General features: G+C 34.2%; 1 protein-coding gene across 1 annotated transcript in view; it reads left to right on the forward strand.

The window, feature by feature from the left end:
- The window catches only part of LOC119607329 (apoptosis-resistant E3 ubiquitin protein ligase 1), a 51,962-nt gene that overhangs the window by 1,514 nt on the left and 36,159 nt on the right, over positions 1-14,289 (forward strand). The window contains 1 exon segment of the mRNA XM_037961193.1: positions 10,516-10,808. Within this exon segment, the coding sequence (XP_037817121.1) occupies positions 10,733-10,808 (76 nt within the window). The 5' untranslated portion in view covers positions 10,516-10,732.

Raw genomic sequence — 14,289 nt, forward strand, 5'->3', positions numbered from 1 at the left:
AGAACAGAAACTTAGACAGAAACTAGAACAGAACTAGAACAGAACTAGAACAGAACTAGAACAGAACTAGAACAGAACTAGACAGAACTAGAACAGAACTAGACAGAACTAGAACAGAACTAGAACAGAACTAGAACAGAACTAGAACAGAACTAGAACAGAACTAGAACAGAACTAGAACAGAACTAGAACAGAACTAGAACAGAACTAGAACAGAACTAGAACAGAACTAGAACAGAACTAGAACAGAACTAGAACAGAACTAGAACAGAACTAGAACAGAACTAGAACAGAACTAGAACAGAACTAGAACAGCAACTAGAACAGAACTAGAACAGAACTAGACAGAACTAGAACAGAACTAGAACAGAACAGAACAGGAACTAGAACAGAACTAGAACAGAACTAGAACAGAACTAGAACAGAACTAGAACAGAACTAGAACAGAACTAGAACAGAACTAGAACAGAACAGAACTAGAACAGAACTAGAACAGAACTAGAACAGAACTAGAACTGAACTAGAACAGAACTAGAACAGAACTAGAAACAGAACTAGAACAGAACTAGAACAGAACTAGAACTAGAACTAGAACAGAACTAGAACAGAACTAGAACAGAACTAGAACAGAACTAGAACACAACTAGAACAGAACTAGAACAGAACTAGAACAGAACTAGAACAGAACTAGAACAGAACTAGAACAGAACTAGAACAGAACTAGAACAGAACTAGAACAGAACTAGAACAGAAATAGAACAGAAATAGAACAGAACTAGAACAGAACTAGAACAGAACTAGAACAGAACTAGAACAGAACTAGAACAGAACTAGAACAGAACTAGAACAGAACTAGAACAGAACTAGAACAGAACTAGAACAGAACTAGAAAGAAACAGAACTAGAACAGAACTAGAACACAACTAGAACAGAACTAGAACAGAACTAGAATAGAAATAGAACAGAAATAGAACAGAACTAGAACAGAACTAGAACAGAACTAGAACAGAACTAGAACAGAACTAGAACGGAACTAGAACAGAACTAGAACAGAAGTAGAACAGAACTAGAACTGAACTAGAACAGATCTAGAATAGAACTAGAACAGAACTAGAACAGAACTAAAACAGAACTAAAACAGAACTAGAACAGAACTAGAACAGAACTAGAACAGAACTAGAACAGAAGTAGAACTGAACTAGAACTGAACTAGAACTGAACTAGAACTGAACTAGAACTGAACTAGAACTGAACTAGAACTGAACTAGAACTGAACTAGAACTGAACCAGAACTGAACTAGAACTGAACTAGAACTGAACTAGAACTGAACTAGAAGTGAACTAGAACTTAACTAGAACTGAACTAGAACTGAACTAGAACAGAACTAGAACTGAACTAGAACTGAACTAGAACTGAACTAGAACTGAACTATAACTGAACTAGAACTGAACTAGAACTGAACTAGAATAGAACTGAACTAGAACTGAACTAGAACTGAACTAGAACTGAACTAGAACTGAACTAGAACTGAACTAGAACTGAACTAGAACTGAACTAGAACTGAACTAGAACTGAACTAGAACCGAACTAGAACTGAACTAGAACTAAACTAGAACGGTACTAAAAGTAGCTAGAACCAGTGCTTTAACGATCGACAAAATATTTATTTTAGAAGTATGGAACCATTTATTTTTTCTTCATAACTTTTCCCTAGATTCTTTTCTACTTTGATCATTTATATGATTTTATTTAATTTTAACATGTGTTTTGTTGTGTTTTATCATGCAAATTTTAATAAGTAATTAATTTTTAATCTAATCATTGCCATCACGCACTTTGTTTGTTGTTGTTCAGTCATTTGGTCTTAAACAGTGTAGAAGCAGTGTGTACAAGGAAACGGAAATTCCTGTGTGTATCTATATGAGGACATATTATGGAAATACTATTTATAGGAATTAATAAATTGTGTGTGCGAATCTTTACATTTGAGTTGTGTGTGAGTGTGAAATCATACACAAAATTAAATGTGATTTCATCATAAATTTGATGTAATATTAAATGGATGATTAGATAAAATACCTGATTCTATCCCCACATATAGACACATTTTTGCTCGCTATAAAATTTGGGGAGTAAAATCAATGGCGAATGTTAATGAGATATTAGGTGAAATAGGAAATTTTAAATTAATTTCATTTTGATAACTATTAAGAAGATAGTTATACTAGAGAACAACCGATCATGTGGGTAAAATTTGGGTCCTTGTTGAAAAAATAAGTTCTTATTGAGAAACCCTTTACATTCTATGAATTCCTTGGAATGTTGCCATCAACATTTTTGCTCATCATCATCATATACGTACTGACCAAACTATGAGTTGACATATTTAAGGAGTTTCTGTAAACTCCTACTTATGAAATATTTCCAAAGATTTTCCAGATGTCAAGAAAATGTCATCATATCTTTACGTCTTTTGATTTTGACAACACAAGTGTTGGAAAAACTTACATACGAAGTAGAATTATTTTTGAACAGGTTGAAATCAATTGTATTTGTATACATTATTTTAAACAACACCTGACTTTAAGAAGTTACATTTAGAAATGTTAAGAAACTCAAATATGAAATCTTTGATATCAGGAACTTTGCAGAATTGGTTAAAATTATTAATGTTACTTTAGATTGATAGATATCACATCCCTTGAACCTTATATAAGGTGACAAACGCCTATTGTGAGACACGTGACGCATATATCAGACTTACCCAATCACATGGCAGAGGCAAACGTTTTCGGTTACCTTGATCAGATCAAGCGGAACAGTATACTAAACCCCCATGGTAATCTATTGTTATTCGGAAACATAGGAACTTCGTTTAAAACCTTGAAACCGAGATATACAATCACAACAATAGCTTCCAGTCGAACCTCGCTGTCTTATCATTACCCTATCACATGCTAGAGGCAAAAGTTTTCGGTTACATTGATCAGGTCAAGCGCAACAGTATACTAAACCCCCATAGCATCCAGTCTTATCATTTGTAGTATTGATTGGAAAGAATCTTATGTTAACACCCAAAAGGCAATTAGGAATATATCAACTGATACACTGCATCTCTTGGGGATAATGGGCAATCACTAAGCGATATATTTCATAAAAAGAGAAGGGAAATTGAAAAATAAGTCGAAATGCTTTACGTGAATACTTGTCTTGACGGCCGAATATCACGGTGGTGATATGTGTATCTTTGTGTATCTTACACGCCGGCGGCAATTTTTGTACATGGTTCTGTTGGTTCATGTACAAGCACTTTGCTCAAGTACTAAAGCTATATAATCTCTGAATATTGCTGACTTCACTTACTCACAGAGAAGACAGAACAGAGTAAATCCTGAACATACCTGAACAAGGAAGGAAAATTCAATGGTATCACTTACCTTTCATCCATCACCATTCAACCCATTTTCATTCATCCGATACACCCATAAAAACAACATCTGACACACTCACTGTAGGTATACGGAAGAGTGAAGCTCGCAAAAGCCTACATCCATTCCGTATCATATACACTTGACACCAACTCAATCCCAATGCTTAGTCCCACAGTCACTCCTCTAAGGGGAATCTTTTGACTTCGGCAACAGCACAGAACTTATTCAGAATGGTAGACTTTACCGCGCATTTTTTAACCGACATTCTCTTCCCGCGGATTTGGGCTTAAACCTTAGCTACCACGTGCTCGCCGAAGAGATATCTCTTCTATGCTGGGACAAGAAAAAGTCCGAAACTCTACCCTGCAGGCTAACGGTTCTTGTGGTACCAGATTATGTGGTTCTCTGTTTCGACCCCAGGTCAAATCATTCCAAGGAAAGGCAGAGAATACGTTTGATCATCACCAGATCTGGCAGATAGGGCTATTGATAGCAACTCTTTTCCCCCGGATTACAATAACACCAAGATGGGAAAATCATCAAGGTAACATGCTCCGGGAGGAGAAAGATTGAGAAAATTAATCTTACCAATGCTTAGTAAAAACCATGGGCGAGAGAGCTTCACCTGCTATTTGGAATAATAGAATTTAGTCGCCTCCTCAGGAGACCTACTTTACCTCGCATTAGTCTTTTAACCGACATTCTCTTCCCGCGAATTTGCGATTAAAACATTGCTATCACATGCACCGCGAAGGCACCTCTCCAATAACCAGGACACGACAAAGACCGAAACTCCGCTCTGCAGTTTATAGTCCTGACAGACTAGAGGTAATGGTAGCACCTCTTATTCCCAGAATTGCAATAACACCAAGATGGAAAGATCATCAAGGTAACATGCTCCAGAAGGAGGGAGATTGAGTAAATTAACCTTACAAATGCTCAGTAAAAACTATTAGTGAGAGAACCTCACATATTATTTGGAATAATGGAGGCTCAGGCCACCAACTTTTCCATGTAAAAGTGGCCGGTAGGACGATTTGATATTTTTGACGAATGTAGAGTATTCGGAGAAGACAGTGAAACGCTGATGCACTTTTTCTGTTATTGCCAGGCATTCGTTTTGGTAGCGATGTTAAAACCTTACGTACATTAATTAGAATATTCCAAGGAACATCATAGTGGAAACTCCGTATATGATCATTAAATGACAAATTCTTTTCATATGTTAACAATCTTTCCATATTAAATAGTACTCACCAGGCCGCTAACGGACTCAGAAACTAAATCTGTCCCGAAACTTTCAAGTGGTCTCTGGACTTTCCTATTAAAAAGCCAAACATTACTGCCACCACTTTCATTACAGAATCAGATGCCAAACTATTACCATTAACTGTGGTCAATGACAATTTTTCAATCTTTTTAAATTGTGCAACAAATTTTGAATTTTAATTAAAATGACCGCAAATCATAAATCTTAAAAACTAATCTTCAAACGGAAACATATTGAGACGACCACAAAAAAGACAAACCACCGATAACTTATAAATTAAAAACTCTTACAAAATGTTCTTCTTGTCTCAATGTCATTTCTAGATCTTGACAATACACGAGTATGACCAAGAAGTAGTTGGATTTTGCTTTTTCAATTACATTAAAACGTTTGCCAAAAACTAAATATATCACACATACAACGAACGTGTATGGAAATATATGCAATGGAATGGTGATGCTTTCTTTTCATTTCCTTTAAAGATGTTTATGATGATAATGACTATAATGATGATTGGCAATAAAAACCAACACCTATTGTACAATATTAACAGCTGAAATCGTAATGAATATCGATTTTGGTTCATTGGTTGTTGGACTGGTTTGGTTGAGGTATAAGATAGAAGACACGTAGTAAGTGTTATATGTAAAAACCTCGTAAAACTAAAGTGACAATTGTTATTAGCAACCCAGCAAACATTAATGTAAAAGGTAATTTGTTTTTATAGACTTTCGAATGAGTGAAGCGATTTCGAGGGAGAGAGAGAGAGATCTTTGCGATCTGGAAGGCCACGGAGGTTATAAAAACTTAAATCACCTCGAGCTCTGTATTAACAATCTATGTGGATAGGATATGTGTGTATAGTAGCTTTGAAATGTACTATGACACTTTACATATGAGGTTGTAGATGATTCAACCAGATAAGGCCTAAACTTAAGGGATCGGTTTGTAAAGCCCCTATTTGTCTCTGCTAGAATAGATGGACGGACAGCAGCGTGTATAGAGCTCTTTGACCAAAACTGTATGAAAAAGCTACTAAAATACTAAATGCGTTGTATAGGATTCTCAGGATTCTGATAGTAGTGATAACCGATCACTGCTCAATATAGGTAAATGGTATAATTGCACACAGGATTTAGATGTAGAGGAGTTTTAGAGTTAAAAGGATAGGTCCAGATTTCTAGATGAACTGGAGAGTGTAATCAGATATTATTTGAGCCATTTATAAGGTTTTGTCCTGAACCATTTTGAAAGACCATCTGAAGGAAGATGTGTCCTTTTTTCCGCTGATTTGAATTAGGTTTATTTCCTTTCCATTATATTTTCGCCCCTATAGGTTTCCAAGTGAATACATTCATTCTAAACTAAACTTAAGTAGGCTACAATGTTGCAATGTTAACTATATTATTATTATCTGTAAAATCTAGCGCAGTTTCAATTTGTTTCGTTCTGTTTGCTGGGACATTAGTACTGTATGACATCCATCAGTTTGTCTGTCTGTCCCTCTATGAAATTCTGGGAGTTTTGTATATATTTGTTTTATTTACCACAGACACAATGTTAATGTAAAGAATGAAAAATGAACATTGGAATATGACTGAAAGTATGTACGATTGTGATGCGAGGTTCGTTCCTTCACGAAGGGTAGAATCATTTAAACTACTGGTATGTATATTAAATACATTTTGTACTAGGGTTATCATGAAAGTTCAAGGAAAATTATAATGAATTTCATGAGTGGAAATAATCTCTATCTTTATCCAGCCCCATGGGCATGTAATGGGAGGCCGATTCTCCAGGGTTCATGAATCTTCAAATTAGAAAAGACCAGATTTCAAACTAGTAGTGAAGAATTCTCAGGGAATTGTGGTACAATCCTTTAAGGATTTGTCAGTTCATTCCGATCGCAAAACTGATCGACTAGATTTGGAGTGTTAGAGGTTGGGAATGTGCTTGCTCTTGATTACTTATTGTCTGGGAGCTGTTCCTACTCTATAACAGCTTTTAGAGTTATTATAAGTTTATGATGCTCAATTCTTAAGACTTTCAGTATAACCCTCCTACTTATACAAATGTATTCGCTTGTATGTATATGTTTATTCGTTATATACGTAGGGGTAACAATTCCCACATCTGTATTTTAACAGTGTAAATGACTTACACGTGTTTCCTTTATTTACGAAAAAAAAGTTTGAGAGGAAATACAACGACTACTACATGCACAATCTGGAATTATTTTAAATATAGAAAAAAATTTTAAAGATTTTAATATAAATGTGAAAAGAAATGTCTCAAGTGGAAGATGTTAGAAAGAAACGCATTATAGATCTCCAATTTAGGAACACCTTCGAGTTTACTGGGCAAATTTCGTAATCATACAAGCAATATTGACCCCTAATGCCTCAATTATTGCTGTCTGGATACTTCACGTGACCTCACAGTGAATAATTAATCCAGAGGAGTCTATAGCACGACCTTGGAAAAAAGTAGAAAACTAGTAAATTTTTTGAAAACAAATTATCGCCAAATTTTTATTTCAATAAATTAATGGTTGTGGCCGTCGTATAGCAGATAAAGCCATACTCTTGTAACCACATCTTACCCAAATCAATATCATCCATATTTTCCAACAGAAACCATTAATAATGGTAGGGTAACGTTCTCTATTGAGCCTAACCCGAACTCTGGTTTAATTTTTCAAGAAATAAAGTCCTTTCCGATAATGTTCATTAAAATTATTTAGACTACAAAAGAGTCCACAGTCTGGTCTATAGAACAGTCTATGTCCAGTCTATAGGATTCTCTATAGTCTGTACTTTAGAATAGCCTATAGTCTGAACTATAAAATAGTCCATGGTGTGAACTATAGACTACTCTACAGACTGGACTATAAAATAGTCTGGACTATAGAAAAGTCTATAGTCTGGAACATAGAAAAGTCTATAGTTCGGACTATAGAATATTCTATAATCTGGACTATAGAATAGTCTATAGTCTGGACTATGGAATATTCTATAGTCTGGACTATAGCATAGTCTATAGACTGGACAGAATAGTCCAAAATCTAGACTATAGAGTAGTCTATAGTTTAGACTATAGAATAGTATATAGTCTAGACTATAGAATAGTCTATAGTTTAGACTGTAGAATAGTCTATAGTTTAGACTATAGAATAGTCTATAGTCTGGTCCATAGAATAGTCTATAGTCTGGAATATGGAATAGTCTATAGTTTGGTCCATAGAATAGTCTATAGTCTGGAATATGGAATAGTCTATAGTATGGACTATAGAATAGTCTATAGTCTGGTCTAAAGTATGGACTACAGATTAGTCTATAGTCTGAACTATAGAATAGTCCATAGTATGGACCATAGAATAACCTATAGTCTGGACTATAGAATAGTCTATAGTCTGGTCCATAGAATAGTCTACAGTCTGGAATATGGAGTAGTCTATAGTCTGGACTATAGAATAGTCTAAAATATGGACTATAGATTAGTCTATAGTCAGGAGTATAGAACAGTCTATAGACTGGACAGAACAGTCTATAGACTGGACAGAACAGTCTAAAATCTAGACTATAGAATAGTCTATAGTTCAGACTATAGAATAGTCTATAGTTTAGACTATAGAATAGTCTATAGTTTAGACTATAGAATAGTCTATAGTTTAGACTATAGAATAGTCTATAGTCTAGACTATAGAATAGTCTATAGTTTAGACTGTAGAATAGTCTATAGTTTAGACTATAGAATAGTCTATAGTTTAGACTATAGAATAGTCTATAGTTTAGACTATAGAATAGTCTATAGTCTGGTCCATAGAATAGTCTATGGTCTAGTCCATAGAATAGTCTACAGTCTGGAATATGGAATAGTCTATAGTCTGGACTATAGAGTAGTCTATAGTCTGAACTATAGAGTAGTCTATAGTCTGAACTATAGAATAGTCTATAGTCTGGACTATAGATTGGTCTATAGTGTGAGCTATAGTCTGGACTCTTGATTGGTCTATAATCTGGACTATGGATTTGTCTAGAGTCTGGACTATAGATTGGTCTATAGTCTGGGCTATCGATTGGTCTATAGTCTGGACTAAAAAATTGTCTATAGTCTGCATTATAGAATAGTCCATAGTCTTGACTATAAAATGGTCTATGTCCAGTCTATAGGATTCTCTATAGTCTGTACTTTAGAATAGCCTATAGTCTGAACTATAAAATAGTCCATAGTGTGAACTATAGACTACTCTACAGACTGGACTATAAAATAGTCTGGACTATAGAAAAGTCTATAGTCTGGAACATAGAAAAGTCTATAGTTCGGACTATAGAATATTCTATAATCTGGACTATAGAATAGTCTATAGTCTGGACTATGGAATATTCTATAGTCTGGACTATAGCATAGTCTATAGACTGGACAGAATAGTCCAAAATCTAGACTATAGAGTAGTCTATAGTTTAGACTATAGAATAGTATATAGTCTAGACTATAGAATAGTCTATAGTTTAGACTGTAGAATAGTCTATAGTTTAGACTATAGAATAGTCTATAGTCTGGTCCATAGAATAGTCTATAGTCTGGAATATGGAATAGTCTATAGTTTGGTCCATAGAATAGTCTATAGTCTGGAATATGGAATAGTCTATAGTATGGACTATAGAATAGTCTATAGTCTGGTCTAAAGTATGGACTACAGATTAGTCTATAGTCTGAACTATAGAATAGTCCATAGTATGGACCATAGAATAACCTATAGTCTGGACTATAGAATAGTCTATAGTCTGGTCCATAGAATAGTCTACAGTCTGGAATATGGAGTAGTCTATAGTCTGGACTATAGAATAGTCTAAAATATGGACTATAGATTAGTCTATAGTCAGGAGTATAGAACAGTCTATAGACTGGACAGAACAGTCTATAGACTGGACAGAACAGTCTAAAATCTAGACTATAGAATAGTCTATAGTTCAGACTATAGAATAGTCTATAGTTTAGACTATAGAATAGTCTATAGTTTAGACTATAGAATAGTCTATAGTTTAGACTATAGAATAGTCTATAGTCTAGACTATAGAATAGTCTATAGTTTAGACTGTAGAATAGTCTATAGTTTAGACTATAGAATAGTCTATAGTTTAGACTATTGAATAGTCTATAGTTTAGACTATAGAATAGTCTATAGTCTGGTCCATAGAATAGTCTATGGTCTAGTCCATAGAATAGTCTACAGTCTGGAATATGGAATAGTCTATAGTCTGGACTATAGAGTAGTCTATAGTCTGAACTATAGAGTAGTCTATAGTCTGAACTATAGAATAGTCTATAGTCTGGACTATAGATTGGTCTATAGTGTGAGCTATAGTCTGGACTCTTGATTGGTCTATAATCTGGACTATGGATTTGTCTAGAGTCTGGACTATAGATTGGTCTATAGTCTGGGCTATCGATTGGTCTATAGTCTGGACTAAAAAATTGTCTATAGTCTGCATTATAGAATAGTCCATAGTCTTGACTATAAAATGGTCTATAGTCTGCATTATAGAATAGTCCATAGTCTATATGGGTATAGAATGGTCTAAAGTCTGGACTATAGAATAGTATATAGTCTGGACTATAGAATATTCTATAGTCTGAACTAATAATTACTTTAAAGTTTTTAACCTAATTTAAATTTAACAACTTTTTAAAACTTTCCCTTCCCTCTAAGGATAATCACAACTGTTACCACTTCTAACTTTTTACTTATAGTATCATAAAATATTTAAATAAAACTTTTTAACTTCTACTTATTTGTTTTTTTCACAAAGTATTAACAAATACTTAAACTAAAATAAATAACAAAACTACAAAAATGAAAATCCTGCAAAATATTATTGTTCGAATTAGTTTTTTAACATAAAGAAAACTTTGTCGTTACAAAAAACAACTAATAACAAATTTCGTAAAAAGTTTAAAAGTATAAAATAAAACATTATCCTAGTGATAGGTTCTCTTTAACTAAATATCAATACAACGAAATAAATCATGTGGTCACCTGAATCGGAAATCAATTCTATTGCAATGGCGACAACAATGCGTCATTCACAATCATCATCATCGGGTAAGTTTTGTAATAATTTTGTTGTTTTTTTTTACAAATGTATTATGGACTTAACTTCCTTTAACTTCCTACTCGGTGGTGGCGTATACTTGTTGATGAATTAAAATGTTGCTCATACGTCTAATGTATTATACTTTTTTGATACTAATCCATTAAGTTTTTACATATTAAAAACAGTAATGTTTGTAATAAATCCCAAACAAGTTTTAGTTTTTTTTTTATTGCACAATAAACCTAATAACTAAATTAAAATTGTTCAAAAGGATTTACTTATTCCCACATATTTTTTGTTGGTTTCTTCTTTTGTTGCCTAAAAACAAAATGAAAATTTTCAATTACTATAAAAATTAAATGAGAATAAGATGATTGTGTTCAAAAAAGCATAAATTGTTGACGACAACAACAACAATAAAAAAGAAAACTGGTAAAGCTGATTCTTCTCCAAACATGATGGAACATGTCTCTAGCATATCTAAATAAAACCACACACATTCATATACCCACATACACATAAATCTACACTCACACAATCCATATTTAAATAGTTCAAGGTTGTTATTTTTGTACATTTGAGGTGAATTGCTTTTACATTTGAGGCTGTAAAAGCAAAACATTCTCAATATTGTTGTTGGTTTTATTGTATTTTTTGTTTCATTTTTTTACATAACAGTAAAATGCACAAAAAAATAACAAACCTTTTACTTTTATTACAACAAACAACCGAAAAAAGTAATCATAATAACAAAAGACAACAACAGCAAACAATTCAATAAGAAGAGACGTGAAAAACTACTGCTGCTGATGATGAGGATGAAGATGTTGATGTGTTTTTAATAAACTTTTTATTTTTCTTTCTTGTTGTCGTCTCTTTTGTTGTTTGCCAAACAATAACCAGAGAATAAAAGAATTCAGTTTACTTAATAAATTTATTTATAATTTTAAATAGTTTTCCATAGATTTTTATTAATATTTTTATACAAAAATCTTTCGATTTTTTTGGCAAATTATAATTGTTTGTCATTAACATCCTATAAGAAAGTATAGTTGGGGCATGACCGGCTATATGGTAGCCTAATCACTTTCAACTTATGATTTTCGGAAGGTTGAAGCATACATACATTGGGTTCTTTCAACAATCAACTCTTTTGAAGGAAAAAGGTTAAGCCTAGTCTTCTTCCTTACCATGACAACTTTTCTAAAAGTAGATATGAAAACTTATGATGAAACTGTTCTATGGTGTTACTTTTCAACCCGTTTCAATATGAGAAAGACGATTTGTTCGTTTCAGAAGTGGTGGTTTTAAGACGGAAGTCAAAAATCGGCCAGGTCAGCAAAACAAGTTTCAAGACCAAGAATTTGAGGCGTTATTCCATGAAGATTATTGTCAAGCTTAACAAGTAGCCTGCAAAATTATAGGGAACTACTCAAGCTGCTATTTCAACATGAACAAGTAAGAAAGTATAGTCGGGCGTGGCCGACCATATGATACCCTACACCAGTTATGAATATTTTATGTGATTTATTTTTCATAATAAAGCATTTATCTTCAATATTCCCTTGTTCCGATACATTTAAGCAATTTATGGATGAAAAACTAATTTTCTGAAAGAGGCTTTATATGGGGGCTAGGGGCAAATATGGACAAAGCCCGATAAAATTTTGTGAATATATTTATATTTACATAATATTTTATTGTGCTGAATTTCATCGCGATATTTGTGTTTATAAGTTAATTTGGGACATTCAAGTAATTTTCTGAAGAGGACTTTGTATGGGAGCTAGGGTCAAATGGGGCCCGATCTTTATGAAATTTGGCAGGGTCATCAAGACTTCTATAAAACTTAGTTGTGCGGTATTTTATCGATATATCTGTATATATAACATAATTATGAGCTCAGAAGCCCTTTTCGGGGGGTTCTGTTCTATGGGGGCTAGGTGAAATAATGGACCGATTTTAACAATTTTCAATAGGCTTCGTCATTGGGTGCGTGCGTGCCAAATTTCATCCAATTATCTTGAAAATTGCGACCTGTACCTTGCGCACAAGGTTTACATGGACAGCCAGCCAGCCAGACGGACGGACGGACGGTCGGACATAGCTTAATCGACTCAGAAAACGATTCTAAGCCGATTGGTATACTTTAAGGTGGGTCTAGGACGAATATTTTTGTATGTTACAAACATCAGCACAAATTCAATATACCCTCCCCACTAAAGTGGTGTAGGGTATAAAAAGCAGTGAAATTGGGTTATCATATGAAATTGAAACCGAGAGAACTTGAAAGACGCTTTTAAATGTACGAAATTCTGCTTCAATGCTATAAAAGTAAAACAGTTTTGCCCCAAATCATTACTTCTGATGTAAAATTGATCCATTACGATAATCTGAAGTAAAAGAGATCGTAAGCCAAATATTCATGGTTCTTAAGGAAACGTTCTGTATTTGACGGAATAAAAAGAGTTGTATCTCTGATCTTACCGTTACAGAATGCAAGTCATTCGTTTGAAGCGATAGCCTAGAATGCGGTCGGCTACATGTTGCAATAAATCTTAAAACTATTTTAGAAAGAAGTTGTTGAAAAGTTTTGCTTCATTCATCTTATAGTCCAACTATGTGTTTCGATCAATGGAGAACCCAATCTCTGGGATACACTTCTCCTAAGAAGGGGGTAAATGAAATCTACTTGATTCCTTTTAACCCCTTACTGAAAGTTTTTACAGGGAAGTTTCGAAAAGCAATGATGGATATTGGTGTGTAAAATTCCGAGCTTTGTAGATCGATAGAAGTTAAAGTTGCGTATATAATTTAGAATTTCCAACGTAAGGCCGCTATACTTAATTGTATATCCATATTAGGTTACGTTAGGTTGATCAGTCTGTCAACGTATTTATTGAAAACATTGGAAAGATTGGTCGACATCTATGTCAGGAGCATCATCTCTCCTGATAATTTCTGTAGGGCACAACACGCATACCTGAAAGGAAGGTCGGTGGAGACAGCATTACATCACGTTGTCAGAACTATAGAGAAGGCACTTGACATAAAAGAATATGTTATAGCAGCTTTCTTGGATATAGAGGGTGCGTTGAATAACATGAACATATCCTCAATAATGGATGCATTGTGCGACCTAGGTGCTGATCAGCGGATAAAAAAAGGGCCATCAACTCTAATATGGGTATTGGCAAGGCAAGGAAAGTTGTGACAAGGGGCACACCACAAGGTGGTGTAATCTCTCCACTCCCGTGGAATCTTGTCTTAAATAAAATGCTTCAAGGGAAATTTCTTCCCACAATAAGTGAACTCATGGAATCAGCCCTCAACGTTCTACTATTATGGTCAGGAAAAACGGTCTGGGTGTCAACCCGGCCAAACCCGAAATGGTTTTTTTTTCACCAGGAGGTACAAAACTCCAGAATTCAGACCTCTGCGTTTGGATGCTACCATTCTGACTACCTCTTGGCGTAATTTTAGACTCTA

The sequence above is a fragment of the Lucilia sericata genome, unplaced genomic scaffold (genome assembly GCF_015586225.1).
Source record: "Lucilia sericata isolate MDLA Ls3-8-SP2 unplaced genomic scaffold, ASM1558622v1 Contig000687F_arrow, whole genome shotgun sequence".
Taxonomy (NCBI): domain Eukaryota; kingdom Metazoa; phylum Arthropoda; class Insecta; order Diptera; family Calliphoridae; genus Lucilia; species Lucilia sericata.